Source organism: Somniosus microcephalus, chromosome 16 (genome assembly GCF_052327205.1).
Source record: "Somniosus microcephalus isolate GS21.2 chromosome 16, FLI_Smic_1.0, whole genome shotgun sequence".
NCBI classification, from domain to species: Eukaryota; Metazoa; Chordata; class Chondrichthyes; order Squaliformes; family Somniosidae; genus Somniosus; species Somniosus microcephalus.
Window position 1 is genome coordinate 85,219,083 of NC_141002.1, and position 20,583 is coordinate 85,239,665.

The 20,583-nt window shown below is 48.1% G+C and overlaps 1 protein-coding gene across 1 annotated transcript in view; it reads right to left on the bottom strand.

Moving 5' to 3' along the window:
• Window positions 1-13,134: 13,134 nt before the first annotated feature.
• The window catches only part of LOC147106355 (sodium-coupled neutral amino acid symporter 1-like), a 28,969-nt gene continuing 21,520 nt past the window's right edge, over window positions 13,135-20,583 (bottom strand). The window contains exons 6-8 of the mRNA XM_086009730.1: window positions 14,672-14,751; window positions 14,484-14,584; window positions 13,135-13,271 (exon numbers count right to left, since the gene is read on the bottom strand). Of these exons, the coding sequence (XP_085865856.1) occupies window positions 13,135-13,271; window positions 14,484-14,584; window positions 14,672-14,751 (318 nt within the window). The remainder of the gene's footprint in view (window positions 13,272-14,483; window positions 14,585-14,671; window positions 14,752-20,583) is intronic.

Sequence of the window (20,583 nt, forward strand, 5' to 3'; positions counted from 1 at the left end):
CGGGCCTCGGCACCTGGATGAACGCATTCCCTCAGCCGTCACCCTGATGCCGTTGGCCGAGGTGAACAACCGCAAAGACATGGCCCAGCCGAGTCCAGCGCCCCGGTCAGCTCGAGGTCCGCAGCCGCTGTTCGGCCGCAGGCCACAAAGCACCCGAGCCCAGCGCCGGCGATGGATCCACGGTGCTCCGTGCTGCCCCACGCACTGACATGGCCCCGCCCTCCCGAGCTGGCTTGAAGAGCACCGATTGCGGCTGAGAGAGACGGCCGGCGGGCCCAGTTGCCGGGGTAACCCTTCCCGCTCTCCAAGCCCCGCCCGAGATCAGCACTCCCGAGAGCCCCGCCCGAGATCAGCACTCCCGAGAGCCCCGCCCGAGCCGAGCGGGGAACAGAGAGAGACGCCGCGTCTCAGCTGCTCCTGCTGCGCGCGCACCCTTTACTAAGGGAGCGGCGCTCGGCTGAGGCCCGCCCCTCCAGCCTTCACAAAGATGGCGGCGATCGGGGGCCGCTTGTTGACTGGGGCCGGGAGGTGCCTAGCTCGGGCGTGGGTGCGGAGGAGAGGCCGAGGCTTCGAGGCCTACCTGGAAAAATGGGGAAAGGTAGGAAAATTAATGAGATTAGATAAGTTAATTACTTTCTAAATCTTTTTTTTTTTTAAAACAATGTGTTTTAAAAGCAACGTTTTTTTGAAAGACGCAGAAAGCGGGAAAAAGAAAGGAAAAGTTTGGAATCAAGATGGCGGCGACTCACCTCGGTTCAGAACGATAAGGCCCGCCCACACACGCACCGATTGGTCGACCGTCAGGTCACCAAAGCGTAGGATTGGTCAATCGTCCAGTCACTCGACCGTAGGAGGGCCCGGCCGCACACACCAGCAACCCGGCGTACGATTGGTTGACCTCGAGGTCACTCTGTCGCTAATGAGCGGATAATGAGATGCTAATGAGCGGAATGTTGAAGGTTTTTCGGATACCGCTGGCGCAATTTTCGTCCGTCCGAAACGTAAATATGCTTACGACCATTTCGGTACGGTGAGCTTTCTTTCGACGTAACGCACGCGTAGGTACGCTCTGTAACTTTCGAGCGCATAGCCGGACAGACGCACACCCGAGGACAGACAGACAGAAGGACAAACAGATCGACCGCTTTATATATATAGACTAGCTGGAGTGCCCGGCGGTGCCGAGGCTTTTTCGACGGCATGTTGTTGTTGGAAGAGAGAGAGAGAGAGAGCGACTGGGGGGAAGAGAGAGAGCGACTGGGGGGAAGAGAGAGCGCGACTGGGGGGAAGAGAGAACGGCTGGGGGGAAGAGAGAGAGCGACTGGGGGGAAGAGAGAGAGCGCCTGGGGGGAAGAGAGAGAGCGACTGGGGGGAAGAGAGAGAGCGACTGGGGGGAAGAGAGAGAGCGACAGGGGGGAAGAGAGAGAGCGACAGGGGGGAAGAGAGAGAGCGACTGGGGGGAAGAGAGAGAGCGACTGGGGGGAAGAGAGAGAGCGACTGGGGGGAAGAGAGAGAGAGCGACTGGGGGGGAAGAGAGAGAGCGACTGGGGGGAAGAGAGAGAGCGACTGGGGGGAAGAGAGAGAGCGACTGGGGGGAAGAGAGAGAGCAACTGGGGGGAAGAGAGAGAGCGACTGGGGGGAAGAGAGAGAGTGACTGGGGGGAAGAGAGAGCGACTGGGGGGAAGAGAGAGAGCGACTGGGGGAAGAGGGGGGAAGAGGAAGGGGGGGAAGAGGAAGAGGGGGGAAGAAGGGGAGGGGGGAAGAGGGGGAGAAGAAGAGGGGAGGGAAGAGGAGGGGAGGGGGGAAGGGGAGGGGAGGGAGGGAGGGAGGGGGGGAAGGGGAGGGAAGGGAGGGGTGGAGGGGGCGGGGGGGGAAGGGGGAGGGGAGGGGGGAAGGGGGGGAAAGGGGGAGAGTCCCCGAGCCCCCCGATCTCCGCCCCCCATCTCCCGAGCCCCGCCCCCCCGGATCTCCGGAGCCCCACCCCCCATCTCCCGAGCCCCGCCCCCCGATCTCCAGAGCCCCGCCCCCCCGAGCCCCACCCCCCCAGGGCTCGCCCCCCCGAGCCCCGCTCTCCCGATGTCCCGCCCTGCGATCTCCCGATGTCCCGCCCCGCGATCTCCCCATGTCCCGCCCCGCGATCTCCCGATATCCCGCCCCCCGATGTCCCGTCTCCCGATGTCGCAAGCCCCGCCCCCCCCGATGTCCCGAGCCCCGCCCTCCGCCCTCCTGAGCACCGGCGTCCCGCTCTCCGGAGCCCCGCCCTCCCGAGCTGGCTTCAAGACCGCCGATTGCGGCTGTGAAAGACGGCCGGCGGGCCCGGTTGCCGGGGTAACCCTTCTCGCTCTCCAAGCCGATTGCGGCTGTGAGAGACGGCCGGCGGGCCCGGTTGCCGGCGTAACCCTTGCCGCTCTCTAAGCCCCGCCCAAGATCCGCACTCCCGAGAGCCCCGACCCCCCCGCCCGAGCCGAGCGGGGAACAGAGAGAGACGCCGCGTCTCAGCTGCTCCTGCTGCGCGCGCACCCTGTATGTCCCGTGACCCTCGTGGCTGACGCCGTTGCCCCGGGTAACGTGACAGCGCCAGGGGGGGAGCTTAGCAGAAGCCGTGGGACAATTACCTAGCTCGGGCGTGGCTGGGCAGGAGAGGCCCAGGCTTTGAGCCTAGGTTCTCAGGCCTTACAAAAACGGGGAAAGGTAGGAAAAAGAATGTTCAGGTAAGAGAAAAAATTTACAAATGAATGAAGTCTTTTTTAAAACAATTTAATAAAAGCAATTTTTTTTTGCTGGAAATGTATATTTGAAAAGAAAGACGCAGAAAGCAGGAAAAAGAATGGAAGCAAGATGGCGGCTACTCACCTCGGTTCAGAACGATAAGGCCCGCCCACACATGCACCGATTGGTCGACCGTCAGGTCACCAAAGCGTAGGATTGGTCAATTGTCCCGTCACTCAACCGTAGGAGGGCCCGGCCGCACCCGCCAGCAACCCGGCGTACGATTGGTCGACCTCGAGGTCACTCGCTCGATAATGAGATGCTAATGAGCGGAATGTTGAAGGTTTTTCGGATACCGCGGGTGCGATTTTCGTCCGGCCGAAACGTAAATACGCTTACCAGGGTTTCGGAAAGGTAAGCTTTCTTTCGACGTAACGCACGCGTAGGTACGCTCTGTAACTTTCGAGCGCATAGCCGGACAGACGCACACGTGAGGACAGACAGACAGACAGAAGGACAGACAGACAGAAAGAAGCATCCGTTTATATATATAGATAGATAGTAGATAATAGTTTGCTGGAAAAGAGTACTAAAGATCCAAGCTTTTAGTAATATTTCAAACCATGCTCCAATTAACTTTACAATAAGATTGCTACAGTAACAAACAGATAGTTGTTGTCTGGCTGCTCAGACTGCTTTTCTTGATTCTGGAGGGCTTATTTCAAATGTAAGTACTGTTCTATGTAATACAGTCTACTCCTCAATTCAAAATCGCTTAATTTAAAGTATCCAATAATTCAATTTCTTAAGCACTTTGCTGTATTATTTATGCTACTTAATTTAAATTATTGGACAATTGAATTTAAAAAAATCAGGATGAGACTCGAGTATAAATTCAAATTAGACATGAATCAAATGTAAATCTACATTCTAGCAAACTCTCCAAAGTAATCAGAACCTGAAAAAAAAATTACTTATTTGTTAAAAAAATTATTGTGCACTAAATACACAGAATACCGTTGCTACATTTTGCAGAGAAACACCAACCAATTTAGCTTGTGCCTCTTTTCCCCGATTTTCTTTGCTCCACCATTGGCGGTTATGCCTTTGACTATCTAGGCCCTAAAGTCTGTAATTCCCTCCCGAAATCTCTGGGCCCCTCTCTCCTCTAAGATGCTCCTTAAAAACTACCTCTCTGACCAAGCTTTTGACCGCTCCTAATATCTCCTTATGTGGCTCGGTGTCAAATTTTCTTTGATAACACTCCTGTGAAGTGCCTTGAGACATTTTACTATGTTAAAGGTGCTATATAAATGCAAGTTATTGTTGTTGTGGGGTCTGGACATGAGATCTAACCCTACTTCCAAACAAACAACATTACATAATTATTATAGCCTGCGTCCAAGCTATTCACCTCAGAATGATTGAATGGTGTCTAAAGATTAAAACTCTGGAACATACAGTCAGTCAGAGATCTTCTACATTCATTGTTGTTATTGGTTCTTGATTATTAGCACTCTCACCTCTGAGTCAGAAGGTTGTGGGTTGAAGTCCCGCTCTAGAGACTTGAGCACAAAATCTAGGCCAACACTCCAGTGCAGTACTGAGGGAGTGCTGCGCTGTCGGAGGTGTCACCTTTCGGATGAGACGTTAAACCAGGTGGACATAAAAGTTGAACGTAAAAGATCCCACGGCTCTATTTCAAAAAAGAGTTGGGGAGTTCTCCGCACAGTCCTGGCCAACATTTATCCTTGTCATTATCACTAAAAGGAAAGCAGATTATCTGGTCATTATCTCATTGCTGTTTGAGGGATCTTGCTGTGCAGAAATTTACTGCTGCATTTCCTACATTAGAACAATGACTACAATTGAAAGTATTTCATTGGCTGTAAGGCACTTTGGGATCTCCTGAGGTTGTGAAAGGCACTATATAAATGCAAGTTCCCTCTTTCTAAGAGTGTTCTAACTGGCCAGACTACTTAGTCTTTTCTAGTTCAGTCATTTCCAATGTTCCTACTTATAGTAATGTAGAAACAAGTCATTAGTCTGACTGCTCTCACTCATCTAGGGATTTGTGTGCGAGGGCTGGATTTGGCGGCGGGAGAGCTGGTTGGCGGGTTCCGGTCCCACTCCCGTCTGCAGTTGCTCTCAGAAAATTATTTTCTGTAGATTGACCTTATTAAACCCGCCCTGCGGGGTTCCTGGCCCATTAATAGGAAGCGGGTCTGATGACATCATTTGATGACGCGTCATCAGCCGGTTTCCTTAAAGGGACCACGGCCACATTGATTTTGACAGTTGTGCTGTCAGTGTTCTGCAGCATTGAGGTGCTGCAAACACTAACAAGCACTGCACAAAGGTGCACGTCTGCACCCAGGCTCACGCATGACTGCCTCCATATGTTTATGGAGCGAGTCACAGCACGCAGGAATTCTCTTCCCTTCCTATGGGCGGAAGAGACCTCCCCAGGAGATCAACGCAGCCTGGTTGCACATTGCACAGGACACAAGCAGGAATGTTATCAGGAGTCCCTGGCTGCAGCGGCACAAACCTTTCAGTGATCTCAGTAGATCACGAAACGTTACTGCAAAGCCACACTCAAGCTCACCCTGCTGTGTCACTCATCACATCCCCATCACTCTGCCTTCCCTACCCTACTCCTGCACATCCTTTCTCACACCAACTTACCTTGCACCTCCACCCATCCCTCTCTATCTACATTATCACTTCCCCATCTCACTAGCCACCCCTCACACTCATCCTACTGCAAACATACCAACTAACAACACACAAGGGTAGGCACTTGAGTGGTTTAGCCAATGTTCATATGAAGTCTCTGTTAATGTGTTGTCAAACATTGAAATCTTCACCTTATTGGACAGATCTGTGCACACCTTGAGAAGTGTCTTAGTGAGTTCCAGTGAATGTTGAGATATAACCACCCTCACTATTATGATGAGTGTGAAAGGATTGGCTTGGACATTATAGGGATGCTTTATGGTGCTGGTGTGGGATGGTGTCAACCTGACGCATCATGTGGCAGCCAGAGTGTACAGCGTCAAGTGAAGTAAATCTAACCATGGTGATGCCATTGCTGGGCACCCGGGCAGCAATGTTGTCAGGTGCTGATGCCCTGTGCAGCATCAGGTGATTGCGGAGAAGGTTGGTGATGTTGTTGGGCCTGGTGGTATTGATGTTGGGGCTGATCGTGGAGGGATTCAGAGGACCAAGGTGAGATTTTTTCAAGGGCACCGATGTTGCTGGAATAGATGGCAGCTGCAGTTGAGATGACAGAAGCGATCTGTCAATGGTGTGAGAGGTTGTTCCAATGAGGTGCCACTGGATAGAGAGTTGGCTCTAAACACTTGCAAGCTACAGAAAGCTCTATGGGCTAAAAATTGAATAGCGTTTGGGGCGCTATCTTCACCGGGGTGCTACTTTTAGCGCCCCGGAAAAATTAGCACCCCTGCGCCGGAACTTCAGTGGTTGTGCCCCAAGAGGGAAGTGGGGCACTACTGGAAGCGCCCCGCATCCCTCTTGGGGCGCTGAGAGTCAATATCGCGCCTAGGTATTGCAGGCCTTCCTCCCCTTCTTAAAGGAGAGGGGCCTTGCGCAGCTTGACCCGAGGCCCAGCTGGGCTCCCAGGGATCGGGAGTGCCAGCAAAAGAGCCCGGCACTCAAGGGGGGGGGGGGCCGTTCAGGAGGCCGGGGACTGGAGCACAGGCAGGTGCTGGCAAGCGGCCAGCAACAAAAATGGCCTCCCCGGCCGCAGGTAGGCCCCCCTGACCCCGTCGGACATAGCGTCCGGTGGTAAGTCAGGGGGCGCTACCAAAGATCACGGCCGGGGCGCTGCGCACGGCGATGGCGTCATCACCGGCGGCGCAACACCGCGGGGCGGTACCGGTTAGCGCCACCGCTAACCTCCCGCTGAATTTCGCTAACTGGAGGCGCAAAGCAAATCAATTTTTCCCCCTATATGTCTTACAAATGCAATAACCAACTGTTTCTGAGATCTGAAACTGAACAGCTGCAACATGGTATCCTTTATACCACTTCTGTAGCTGTCAGGTTATCAGATAAATCAAAGCAGACTCAACTCACGACAGGGTGAGCTGGCGTGTTCCCCGAGCAGCGGGTAACCCGTGGGGGAGCACGTAAAATTACACGGTAGGCTCAAAATAGCATTAAATTGGCTGTTAACAAGCCATGCAATGATCTAAATGTCTCCTCCGTCGCTTGGTGTCGGGTCAGTTCTGCGCAGACAGACCTGACACCTGGAAGACTTGCGTGACAGGTGGGTTGACTACCCGCTGTCAATCTTTGCTATTTTGACAGCGGTCCCGCCTCCAAACCCGCACTCTGAGCGCCGGCAAAACCCAGCCCCGAGAGACTGAAAGAAGGAGACAAGAAAAAATACGCTAAGTAGTTTGGACAAAAACACAAAGATAAACGTAGTCGAATGAACCTGTAACAGGGTTGAAATGTACATAAGAATACAACACAGAAATTGTAAAGCATTTTAAATGTGAGAAGAAAGGAGATTTATACAATTAGAATTCATAATATTTCTTTATTGTACGCACATTAAAAAAAAATCAAGACATAAAAGCCCCAGCTTTTGTTTTGCATTTAACATCAGTATTTGCATTGCAATTTTCTTTCCACAAACAGTGGAAATGGTCAACAGTTTTTAACGTGTTAAAGAAGCTTGCTTATTCCGAGTGTAGACGCCTGGTCCCAGAAATGCAAGTGCTTGGCAGGATTTCAAATCCATTATCAGAAATCACTAAGTTTTATTAGCTAACTAGTAATCTATGCTAAAATAAATGACAATATTTCACAGAAGCAAATTTATATCATATTATTAAAAATTAATCTAGATTTACGATTTATACTGCAAGATACATACATTATGTACACTGTAAGATGAATAAAGTACTGGTTTCAGTACAAAATTGCTACCAACATGAATATTAATTCATGTACTTTGAGAAAAATAGAGATTCAAACTGTATCTCTTTAAATCAGTGGTGCAGAACTTGTGCAATCTCCAAAGCCGGAATGCATATCCTTGCTGTACCCGAGGTGACTTGCCTGCAGTTTTGTAAATCTTTCCTTGTGGTGAAACTAGCTTCGGCTCAGTGTCTCACCCAGTGATAAGACCAAGATTGGAACTATGTGGATTCTTTTTCAGCAATCAGTGGGTGTAATGTTGACATTGCACAATAGTGTAAAACGGCCAACAGTGAAGCAGCAGTTCCTTTTACATCTCTGCTGTCGACTTCACTGGAAATGAAAATTGGGAGAGACGCAAGACTGGCGGCCGGTTCTCTGTCGCTCATTTTACACTGCCGCATAAAGTCAAAATTACCCCAGTGGGTCCTTCATTTTTAAAATCGTTTGAAAAAATCATTTAAGGGGCTGTCGTAGGTCTTTGCACAGCAGGAGTTCCAGGCACCGAGCTCACCCATCTATTACGGGACCCATTGAATTCCGTGCTCAAAGCCCCGTAGTGCGACCACAAATTCATAAAATCTACCCTGTAGTGTGCAACATCACTAAATCATGGTCCGGGAACTCCTTGGAGCTGCAACTGCTCCGTCACTGTAACTCCACCAGAAGTGCAGAAGAAACCCCTGTTTACACATCTAAAGAGGTGGTCTAGACTCCTGAAGAAAAAGGTATGGATTAAAAAAAAATCTTTATCAACACAAAGAGGGCCAAAGAGCCCCCAAAAAAAGCATAACTACTGGACTTGCATCCACGAGAAATTTCAGGGCCACATGTTGGCCGATACACCAGTAGAACTTCCTGGGTTTTTCCCCCCAAATAGTACCATTTAACTTTTACGTCCACCTGAACTGGCAGACAGGACTTTGGTTTAACATCCCATCTGAACGACAGCATCTTTTGAGAATGCAGCAGTCCTTGAGTGCTGCACTGAAGTATCAGCCTATATTATGTGCTCGTGTATCAGACAGAGGCAAAAGTACTACCACTAAACCACTCACTGAGACTAAAATACCACTTGAATTTAGGGGGGGAAATTGTTGTCCGTGAAAGTGTCTGCAGCATTATATTTGATACAAGTGAGGTGGCGGTTCTCAGAACACTGGCGTAATTCAGCAACAGTTAAATAATAATCTAGAAAATGCACCATTTTGATAAGCACTTTTATCTGGGTCATGCAGCTCGCCAACTAAAATAGTACTAAAATAGTACTGCTTCACATGTCTCCATCAAATTTAAAAAGAGAGGAATTTAAGAGGAATGTATTAAGTGCTCATCTGCTTGTATCTCATGACGTAATTTCAAAGCACTGTTTCAATCAAATTCTACAATTGGGACCTTTTATAACTGAGGCAGCGCTGATTCCCCCAATGCACGACAATGTGCCACATTAAAATAAGTCACGGAGATGACTGGGTCTGGAATGGTTCGCGGGAAATAAATCCTCTTTTAAAAAGCCTAATTAGGATGAAATAATCTGCCAGATGGACAAAAAAATGTATTGACCAGGCGATTTAAGATTTAGAATTTCTGTACTCTGGAATATTGCCAGGAATTTACATTCATCAGTTAGGTACTTGCAAACTCCATAGCAAATTTAAAAATGGCAGTGCGGTAAGTGCATTCCAATTTTTTTTTTTTACAGTAATGAAATTTTGAGACAATTTCAAAAGTAAAATCCAGTTATGATTGCCTATCTGTGAAGATTGCAGCTTCAGAACGGTCCAAGAATGTCTGTTCACATTATCATAAAAATTGTAGCAGGGATGCATTTTTTCCTGCAATAACAATTCTTCAAAAAAGCCACTAAGTGCAGCAATTTTTGGCTAACCAGACAAAATTTCTCACAAAGCATCGTTAAAAGGCTCCTGTGTTACTGAGAAATCTTGCCGTGTTCTTCATCCAGTTACTGATGTCAGTGTTACCCAGAGCAGCTGTCCGTGATGGTGTTGTTGTTACTTCTTTGGTGCCATTCAACAAAGATCAATGGTACAGTAATGAGCATAAACGTTATCCCAACAGCAAGAAAAGCCATAGCCTAGAATAAGTAAAAGACAAAAGGCGAGTTACTTTTCAGTCAATAAAATAAGTGAAAGTCAGCATTTAAATCAACAGTGGTTTGCATATGCGAGATAAGAACATATTAGGAGCAGGAGTAGGCCATACGGCCCCTCGAGCCTGCTCCGTCATTCAATAAGATCATGGCTGATCTTCGACCTCAACTCCACTTTCCTGCTCTATCCCCATATCCCTTAATTCCTCTGGAGTCCAAAAATCTGTCTATATCAGAGTGAAGAAATTCCTCCTCATCTCAGTCTTAAAAGGCCGGCCCCATATCTTGAGACTATGCCCCCTAGTTCTAAACTCTCCAGCCAGGGGATACAACCTCTCAGCATCTACCCCGTCAATCCCCCTCAGAATCTTGTATGTTTCAATGAGATCATCTCTCATTCTTCTAAATTCCAGAGAGTATAGGCCCAATCTACTCAATCTCTCCTCATAGGTCAGCCCTCTCATCCCAGGAATCAATCTAGTGAACCTTTGTTGCACTCCCTCTAAGGCAAGTATATCCTTCCTTAATTAAGGAGATGTGGCAGAGGTCACTCTAATGGGATTTGACATACATTTTAGGAAAGTGAATACAGGAAACTTTCTGGTATCCGGCACAGATGGGACCGAGCTGGTGCCGTTAGATCAAAACTGCCGTAGAAACCAGCACTAATGTTAAAACATACGGAGCTCAGAGCTCCATGTGAAGCAACAAACCCTGTTGTTTAGCAACAGCTTCAAAACAGTCGGCGCAGCTTGCAAGCGTCTAGCTGAAGCTGTTGCTTAGCTACAGAGACGCTTGCAGAGCCAGGACTGGAGAAAAGAAGCAATGAAAAGAAAAAAAATTATCTGAACCGACTCCTGAATTTTGCCGGTAGATAGAGCTTTCCGGACATTTAACCTCCGGATAAACGAAAGTTTCCTGTACTGGGAGCAACAACTGCCATCATCAATGGTAAAACACTCAGTTGTTTCAAGATGCTAAAAATGGGACTTTCACAACCACATACCTAAACAACAATGGCTACCTGACTGCTGGAAGCATGTGAAAAAGGCAAGATGAATTCTAAACAACTAAACTGCGGCATTCGTTGTGCTAACCATAGAGATATATAAAGATTGAACCGAGTTGAAAGCTCCAGAATGGATCCAATACTGCAAGTCGGACTGGACCATCTATTCCGAGCTATATACAGTTTGTATATGTACTCTTGCAGTTCTAGCTAGATCCAGCTCATTTGCCTTCTCCATTCCCTGCGAGGTATATGCATCAGAGTCCTGCACTAGTCTGCAGACTTGCTTACACCTCCCCGTTCAGAACAAGATGATTGCACAGGGAAGAGAGGCTCTCCAAAGTAAAAGGGTGCAAGGAGAAGCAATTAAAACATTTTTTTTTTTTTTTTAAGATGTGCTATCCTTCAAAACAAATCTAGATTTTAATGTTCACATTCAGAATTCATAAAATTGATGATATGTAACATCAAATGTACATACCCCTATTTTTTGCCAGCTACTTTGAGACTCATTATTTACAAGCTTTAAATATAATGAAGCAGGAAGAATGAAGATCAGCATATTAGCAGAAGTGGAGCCTGTAACATAGAAAAATATATATTTGAAACTGATATCAATCACAGCACAATAAAAATTAAATGATGTTATTGAAAACAATATTATAACTCAGATTTACACAGGAATAATATCGTAACCTACCAATGACAGCAAATACATCCTTTATCGATGGAATGTATATTACCAAAAGGTTACTGGCAACTAGAAGAAGGCATGTAATTATAATGTGGCTGGGCCAGCTGAACTTGCCCTTAAACAACAGCAAGACAATTGAAGAGCGGACCTGTGCAAATAAAAGTGACAAACATTTGTATTTAGCAAATCCTACAGCTGTTAATCACTCATTACAGCCAAATATCTTCCCTCAAGTTGCAGATTTCTCTATAATTTTCAATGTGAATAGTTTAGCCAATTATATAAATATGGTAAATTCACAAATACACACATATGGAAAATCAGAAGGGTATTACACCAATGTAAAGATTCACTCAACAGAAGCTCTCAAGAACTACATATATATGCTCCTTGCCAAATATCTAAAAGGGCTTCCTCAGAAGCACAGAATCGGTAAACTTATCCTAACAAAAAGGTTGCACTTATGATTTATTTGTGAATAATGGCTGGTTACCATCAAATGAGGTTTAAAACGTTTATGGTACTTTTTCTTTTTGCTCGGTCCCCTCCTTGGAAGATGCTCACCACCATAAAGCTTTCTCTAGCCAAAATGCTGAGATGGTCTGGGCTTGTTAGCTTCTCCATAACAGTTATTAACATCACTTTGTAATCAACTCACAGGAGTTGCAATGCAAGCAGGGAAAGTCACTCACTAAACTCTGCATCCTACGGAATGGAAACTTTTCAATTCAGGGAGATACTCCATATAGTTTGGCCAATAATATAAATTCACAAGCTGCACATATAAAGAAAAAGCAGCAAGATATTACACTCGCGCAAAGACTTACTGAACAAACACTCTCATGAGCTACATGTGCCCCTGTCTAATATGTAAAAGGACACCAAGATGCTAACTGAGAGGCACGAACAAGTGAGCGACAGAACTTGTTAACCATACTCTGGAGTCAACTCCCTCCATCAAGCTAAGTACCGGTATTAGAAATATGCTTTAATTCACAGACAATAGTACAAGAGTAAAAGTATAAGCTAGAAAATCTAAACAGAACATAGAGGTAGACTCTTAATTGGGAGTAGAAGTTCCCTTTATCCCATTATTACATTAAAATAAACACCATTAAATGTATATGAATACTGCTCTATTACGTCCTTTAGGACTGTCTAGTGCATGGCAATAATAAGACGATTGCACAAAATGTAATGAACCAGATAAGTGTTGGTAACTATACCTATACAGCAGAAAATCTAGTGTGTCTTTTGTTATTTCCTGAAGGTCAGGCATGTGAACTGCTAACCTCTGACCCTGCCACTCCTGGCTGCTCAGAGGTGCAAAAGTGGCCTGGCCTGATTTTCCCTCAAACTGCCCCCCCTTCTAAGAGGAGATCCTTCCCTTACCACACATCTGCTCTGCTGTTCAGTTGAGGCTGTGAATTTACTGATGTGTGCAATTCTAGTCATGAATTGGTGGCACGCTGCTCACAATTGTGCCATTTAATGAGCTTCATCGCTGAAGCACCTCAGTCTAAACTCATCCTACAGAACAACAGTTTTCTGTTAGAATGCCAAGGGGAAATCAATTGGTGTCCAAGGACCGTTCAATGGTGTGTATTCTATAGACTTTGAAACAAATCTGCGAAATAATATTGATCAACTGACCCAACATTAACTAGTAATACTCACGGTGAACAGAAGGACAGGCACAGTCAGTATTACTGCTATAATTACAGCCAAGCGAACAAACAAAATGACTTTGTCACCATGATTAGTGTAAGAGGAAAGCAGCTCTTCTTTAACACTGCCTGTATGAAGAAAGAAAAAGTAACCAGGTGTTTAAATGTTTTTGCTTTCCTTAACTCATTTTCCAATTTACATATAAACATAGAAAATTCTTGTGCATAATTCTAGTTACTGCTGTTACCTAACTTAATTACCGATTACCCACCTCCCAGGTTCAATTAAATGCTCAGCATATATTACTAAAGATCTAAAAAACATAGAAACATAGAACATAGAAAAATAGGAGCGTGAGTAGGCCATTCGGCCCTTCGAGCCAACTCCACCATTCAATATGATCATGGCTGATCCTCTATCTTAATACCATATTCCCGCTCTCTCCCCATACTCCTTGATGCCTTTTGTGTCTAGAAATCTATCTATCTCCTTCTTAAATATATTCAGTGACTTGGCCTCCACAGCCTTCTGTGGCAGAGAATTCCACAGGTTCACCACCCTCTGAGTGAAGAAATTTCTCCTCATCTCAGTCCTAAATGTCCTACCCCGTATTCTGAGACTGTGACCCCTCATTCTAGACCCCCCAGCCAGGGGAAAAAAATAGTTTTGATTAAATAACAGAGTCAGCTCGTAAAGGAATCATTGGGGAAAGTGAAATATCTTCAGCCTAACTATTTTCTCTCGGTGTTGAAGATAAATTTACGTTTTCTAATAGGTTTCATCGGAACAACATTTTACATTTAAAGTACTGGCCTCCCACAAGCCCACTCACGAGATATTCCCCTATGTAACATTATTTCTTCACTTCTTTTCACCAGCCCCAAGAAAATAAAAACAATTGCATCTGAACTCTGAAACCATATCTAGGTTTCCTTTGTACTGTTTGGTTTCTGAAAAAAGGCATATACTGTATATGCTTTTAGTTAAAACCTGAGGAATATCACTTGGAAAATTGAATCATTTGACAAAATAATTGAAAAAAAATACAGGAGGAGATAGTAATGAGTCATACTAGTGCTTGCTGTCTGGCTAATGCCGATGCCATTCCAATTTCCCTCCAGAAGCTAAACGTCAGCATTACCATCATTTTGGCCAATCCTGCTTTGACTTTGAGCAACAATGGGATGCAATGGCAGTGCTGGCAATCAATACTAACATTTTACTACTTTTCTAAATCCCATGAGATGATAACGACAAGCTGTAACATCCCAACAGCAAACCAATTTAAAAGCAAGGCTTTGAACCTGGGCAGGAAATGCTTAAATATTTTTCGTACTTACCACAGAAAGTCAGATATCCAAAGAGTGCTGTCAGCAGGTACATGATAAACATTGAGATGAAGGAAACAGTTGAAACAAACTGCATTTTTTTGCAGGTGTGACTGAAAAACAAAGATTATTCTATTTGTGCTCAAACTCACTAGAGTTGCAAATATATATTAAATAAATATTTTAATGCATACACTTACTTTTTAAGTTCACTGTAGATGGGGAGTACTGATGGATGGCACACAAAAGCAAAGGCCACAGTGGGCAAAGCATAGACTGTCTATAAAATAAAACAACAGTTCAAATTCAAGCATGACCTTAAACCAAAACCAACAGCAAAATAAGCTTTTAAGGTTACAGGCACCACATACAAAAATACAACAGTATTAATATATGTATTGGCGGAGTAAGGCACAGTAGTACAGAACGAGAGGATACAAATTTGAATTCCCATATGCTATTCAGAGCTATTCTGAGCAGGGATGCCAGGTGAATGCTGTAGCATTTCTCCAAGGGGGAAAAAAAACAGATGGGGGAAGTGGCTGCTAGGTTCCTCAGTGGGTGCCCAAAGAAGTCATTGTTAGAGATCTAGAAGTGACCAGCAAAATCTCAGGAATGCATTTGGCCTTTGCAACTGGTGTAGTATTTATCTCCAGCCCGGTACAAAGCCATATTCGAAATGTGCCCTAACGGTTCAATGTACAGTTGGGCACATTCAAAATCTAGTATGGAGCCTTATTAATTTGGGAAAAAGTGGGTCTTGCCACGTGCTCTCTCATATCATTAGAAATTAACCACCCAGGGAGTGGAGTTCAATGAACAGTGGAGCAGTGCAGGTACCAGCATTGCCCGGGTCTACTGGGTGCTCGTCATACTATAGAAATATATTAGATATATGGCGAGAGATAAATTTGCAGACAATACTAAAATAAGAAGCACAGTAAATAATTCTGAAAACCAAGGGAAGCTGCAAGGGAATACTGAGAAGATGCTGGAATAGGGAAAGCATGTTTGCAGATTGCATTCAATGTCAATAAATGTGAGGTGGTACATTTTGGTTAAAAAATAGTAATAATTATGCTTTGAATGAGTGAAGATTAGCTGGTGTTGAAGAGCCGAGGGATTTGGGGGGTTCAGTTTCACAAGACATTAACAGCAACATCTCAAGTGGTTAAGGCCATTTAAAAAAAGCATAGGAAGGATGTTGAGGATACCGTGCAGATTCATTAGGATGCTGCCTTCTATTAAGAAATACAAGTACAATGCAAAGGCTTGAAAAACTGAGGCTGTTTTCCTTACAGCAGAGGAGATTATGGAGTAATTTGATAGAGGTGTTTAAAATGATGACGGGATGGGACAGGACAGGTAGAAACACCGTTTCCAGTGGCTGAAGGGTCTAGGACGAGGGGACATTGATATACAATTAAATGTAAGAGATTTAGGAGAGCAGGAGAAACTTTTTAACACAAAGGGCTGTGAGGCTCTGTTATATTTGTTCCCTTTTCTAAAACGACTTTCCCGTCAGAGGTTCCTTCCACCACATATTATTCTTGCTCCCAAGCTTTTTTCCAGCATCATTCTTGAGCTGATGACTGCAGATTTGCAAAGGAGCCTCGTAGGTTAGCTATCCACTCATTTTGCCCCGTCTCCCTTCTACTACATACGTAGAGTTAACTTTTAAAATCACATTAATTAAATCAAGATCTCCTGACACAAATCATTGCAACAGAAAGATGTAATCTTAGTATTGGGAATGCCTGATGAAATGCATTAATCTATATCTTCTTCTATCTCTATATACTTCTGTCCTTCCGTCTGTCTGTCTGTCCGGCTATACACTCTCAAGTTATAGAGCGTACCTACACGCGTGTCACATCAAAAGAAAGCTTACCATTCCGGAACGGTCATAAGCATATTTACTTTTCGGTCGGACAAAAATTGCGCCCACGGTATCCAAAAAACGTTCAAAATTCCGCTCATTATTCAAAATTCCGCTCATTATCCGCTCATTAGCATCGAGTGACGTGAAGGTCGACCAATCGTACGGTCGAGCGACCCGACGGTCGACCAATCGCTGCGTCGCGGGGGCGGATTCGTCGCGCGTGCGGGCGGGCCGTCCTAGAGTTGAGCGACAGGACGATTGACCAATCCTACACTTCAGTGACCTGACGGTTGACCAATCGGTGCGTGTGTGGGCGGGCCTTATCGTTCTGAAATGAGGTGAGTGGCCGCCATCTTGATTCCAAACTATTCATTTCTTTTTCCCACTTTCTGCGTGTTTCTTTTCAAATCTACATTTCCAGCAAAAAAAAGTTGCTTTTAAAACACAAAGGCCTAGAAATTCAGTTGCGTTTGCCAGCCGTTAACGCCATAAGAGGGGTATATTTCCAGCGCTAGGCACTTAGCACCCGGGCGCAGGCCGATCTGCGCCTACGCCCAAATTCAGTAGACATTTAGCGCCGACGCAAAGTGTTTGCACCCGCTCAGCTGCGCGCGCAGCTTATGACGTCATTTCGTCGTGCAACGCTGTTTGTGCGCCCCAAATCGGAAATTCAGTGGCGCCCGCCCAATGTGGGCGTGGCGCTGTTAAGAACTGTGAAGTGGAACGCAACAGAGGCCCTGTGGGCCTCGGGGAGCGCTAATTAAAGGGCACTTACACTGACCTATAAAGCCCAGCCATTTTGCTGCAATGACTTTACTGCTTTGGATTTCTGGACAGAGACCAAGGAACAGAGCTTACTGATTTGGGACAACATAGGAGAGGTATTTTTGGCTTCTGGCCAGAGCTTTGACATTTGAATCATTGTGATTTCACTGTTTGCAAGTTTATTATGGGGGCTGTATGGGGTTCCAACCCTCAGTTGCAGCATTATGTGCGAAGGGCTCGCAGACGCTGTGTGAGAGGGCCAGCCATGCCTAGACGCAGAGGGGCCATCAGGTGTCGGCAACGTAGGCCTTACCCACTCAGGCAATACCGGCAGCAGGTGTCCTATCTCACCATGACTGCGGCGCATTGTGTTAAGAGGCTGCGCTTCAGAAGGGAGGTGGTTGCAGAGATCTGCCAGCTGCTTCACAGAGATCTGCGTCCACAGCTGATGTGCAGGACGTCTCTCTCGGTGGAAGTGAAGGTCACGGTGGCTCTGAACTTTTATGCAAGCGGCTCCTTCCAAGCCGCTGCTGGGGACATAGCGAACATCTCCCAGTTCGCCGCGCATCGCTGCATCCGGCAGGTCACCGATGCACTTTTCGCGAGGAGACACCAATTCATCTCCTTCCCCATGACCCTAGAGAGGCAGGAGCAGCGTGCAGTCGGATTTGGCAGGATCGCGGACTTCCCCATGGTGCAGGGCGCCATTGACTGCACGCATGTGGCTATGCGGGCACCTATCGACAATGCCGAGGATTACCGCAACCGGAAGGGCTACCATTCCCTCAATGTACAGCTGGTGTGTGACCACAGGCAGCGCATCCTAGCTGTCAATGCCCGCTTTCCAGGAAGCAGCCACGATGCATTTATCCTGCGCCAGACTACTGTGGCTGACATGTTCGAGGCACAGCCTCCACCAAGGGGATGGCTTATTGGGGACAAGGGCTATCCTTTGTGTACATGGCTCATGACCCCGCTCCGCGCGCCCAGGACCCCAGCGGAGGAGGCATACAACGAAAGCCATCAAGCCACAAGGAACATCATAGAGCAAACGATTGGCGTCCTCAAGCAACGGTTCCGCTGCCTGGATCGTTCCGGCGGATCTCTACAGTATTCGCCGGATAGAGTCTCCCAGTTCGTCGTCGTGTGCTGCATGCTGCACAACCTGGCTATCCGCAGGACTCAGGCACTGCCACCTGACGTTGCACCACCACCTCAGGAGGACGAGCAGGAGGACCATGAGGAGGAGGAGGAGGAGGAGGAGTACCAGTCCAGGAGGGAGCCACAAGGTCCAAGGGCCGTCCGCCGGCGGCTTATTGAACGACACTTCTAGGCCCCCTGTCAGGGAATGGCCTGTGGCAATGAACGCACCTGAATGCAGCCGCTCCGCAAGCCCTCAGCCGGTTAACGCAACAACCACTTGAAACATGACACCTGGACATGCTGAATAAATAAAAAGCTTTATTTTACAAACTCAGGGCCCTTCCCACATGAAACAGAAAAACAGACGAGACCCCCAAAAAACAGTCAAAAACATCTGTCACTCCCACAACCTGGGGAGGAATAACAAAACTTGCCCATCCAATTGGCCTTCATCATCGGTCTTACAAAAATAAGCCCCCCCCCTCCACAACACAAACACCCCCATAAAAACAAAAAATGCCTTCATCTTCGGCCTTACCAAAATAAGCCCCCCCCAGAACACAAACACCCCCATATAAAAAAAACCGCTATCACCACACTCTACTGGGTGTGCCGAGAGGGCGAGTCCTTATGCAGGCTTCTCCGGCCCCTGCCCGACCTGCTGCTCCACCTCAACCTGAGCCCTGTGGGTGTGGCAAGGCTGGGGGAAGGCTCATGAGGGCCACAATGCGTGACGGCAGATGCCCTTGGGGGTCGGCCTAGACGAGGCCCGGCCCGGGAGGGGCCGGCTGCTGACTGCTGCAGCTGGCCAGCATCAGTCTCAGCAGCAGCTCGTCGCACCTTGGCTGGGGGAGTGGCAGTGTCGGCTGCACCAATGGGGGCAAGCTGGCTGATGCCAGGCACGCGCTGTTTGCCAGAGACACTGGCACTCGGCCGGGCTGGCAGTGCAGCAAGCGCAGCAATCTGGTGGAGGCCAGACCGCTGTACTGCAGCAGGGCGGCGGGTGCCCTGGCGATGCTTCCGCGCCACAGCGAGTGTGGCAGAAGTGAGTGCCCGAACTGCCCTGGTATGTGCCCGCATCAGATCTGCCAGTGTCTGGACGGCACCACTCATGGACTCGCGTCCTGCGCTGCCGCGAGTTGCTGGACACCCCTGTCCTGTGCTGCCGCGAGTTGCTGGACACCCCTGTCCTGCGCTGCCGCGAGTTGCTGGACACCCCTGTCGTGTGCTGCCGCGAGTTGCTCGACCCCCCTGGCCTGTGATTCCCCGAAAGCGACCACACTATGAGCCAGGGACTCAATGGCCTGAGGCAACTGTCCCACAACCCCCATGAACTCCTTGTGGCGCCGCTCCGACGCCGCGGACATCTCATCAAGGAGGCGCACCTCCTGGGCGAGGACCGTCTCCGGACTGGAGGGCGGACCCTCCCTCTGGGGAGAAGGCCGCCGAGCTGCCCGACCCTTCCCGCGTGCCTCGACCCCACTGGGCCCAGGAACTGCCCTCCCCTGCAACACTTCCCCCCTCTGGGGAGAAGGCCGCCGTGCTGCCCGACCCTTCCCGCGTGCCTCGACCCCAATGGGCCCAGGAGCTACACCCCCCTGCAACACTTCCCCCTGCCTCTCCTCCAGGCCAGACGTCTCCCCTCCATTGCCATCCCCTGGCGCGGATGAGGGTTCCCCCGATGTGCCGCCTTCCTCCTGGTCCTCGTCGTCCTCCTCCTCCAAGGGCCTGGCACTCTGAGCTTCAGGGACCACCTCCTCCTCACCAGCTGAAAACAGGAAGGCACAAGAGTAGCTTTAGAGTGAGGACAGGGCGTCAGCGAGGGAGGCATGAGTGGTGGCATTATGCGCATTGGTCGGACAGTGGGAAAGGATGTAGATCTGAAGCGCAAGGGCAACGAGAGAGGTCCAACCGGTCATGTCCTTACCAGTGGGTCCCAGTACAGGGTCCGCATCTCCAATGGCAACAGGGCCAGTCACCCGGCCACGCATGAGTCGAACCACGCTCTCCTCCAGCTCACTGAGCGCCTGGTACTGGGGACGGCCTCCCCCGGTGGCAGACTGGCTTCTCAAATTCCGCGCCAGCTTGGCCTGCAAGAGAAAGGACGGCCTCTAAGTACAGTGTGGTGCCCTGTTGCTGTGTGCACTGCCTCCCATGGTCGAATAGCTTGGCCAGTGTGGTGCCCTGTTGCTGTGTGCACTGCCTCCCATGGTCGAATAGCTTGGCCAGTGTGGTGCCCTGTTGCTGTGTGCACTGCCTCCCATGGTCGAATAGCTTGGCCAGTGTGTTAAGTGCAGAAAGTGCTATTGATGATCATGCCAG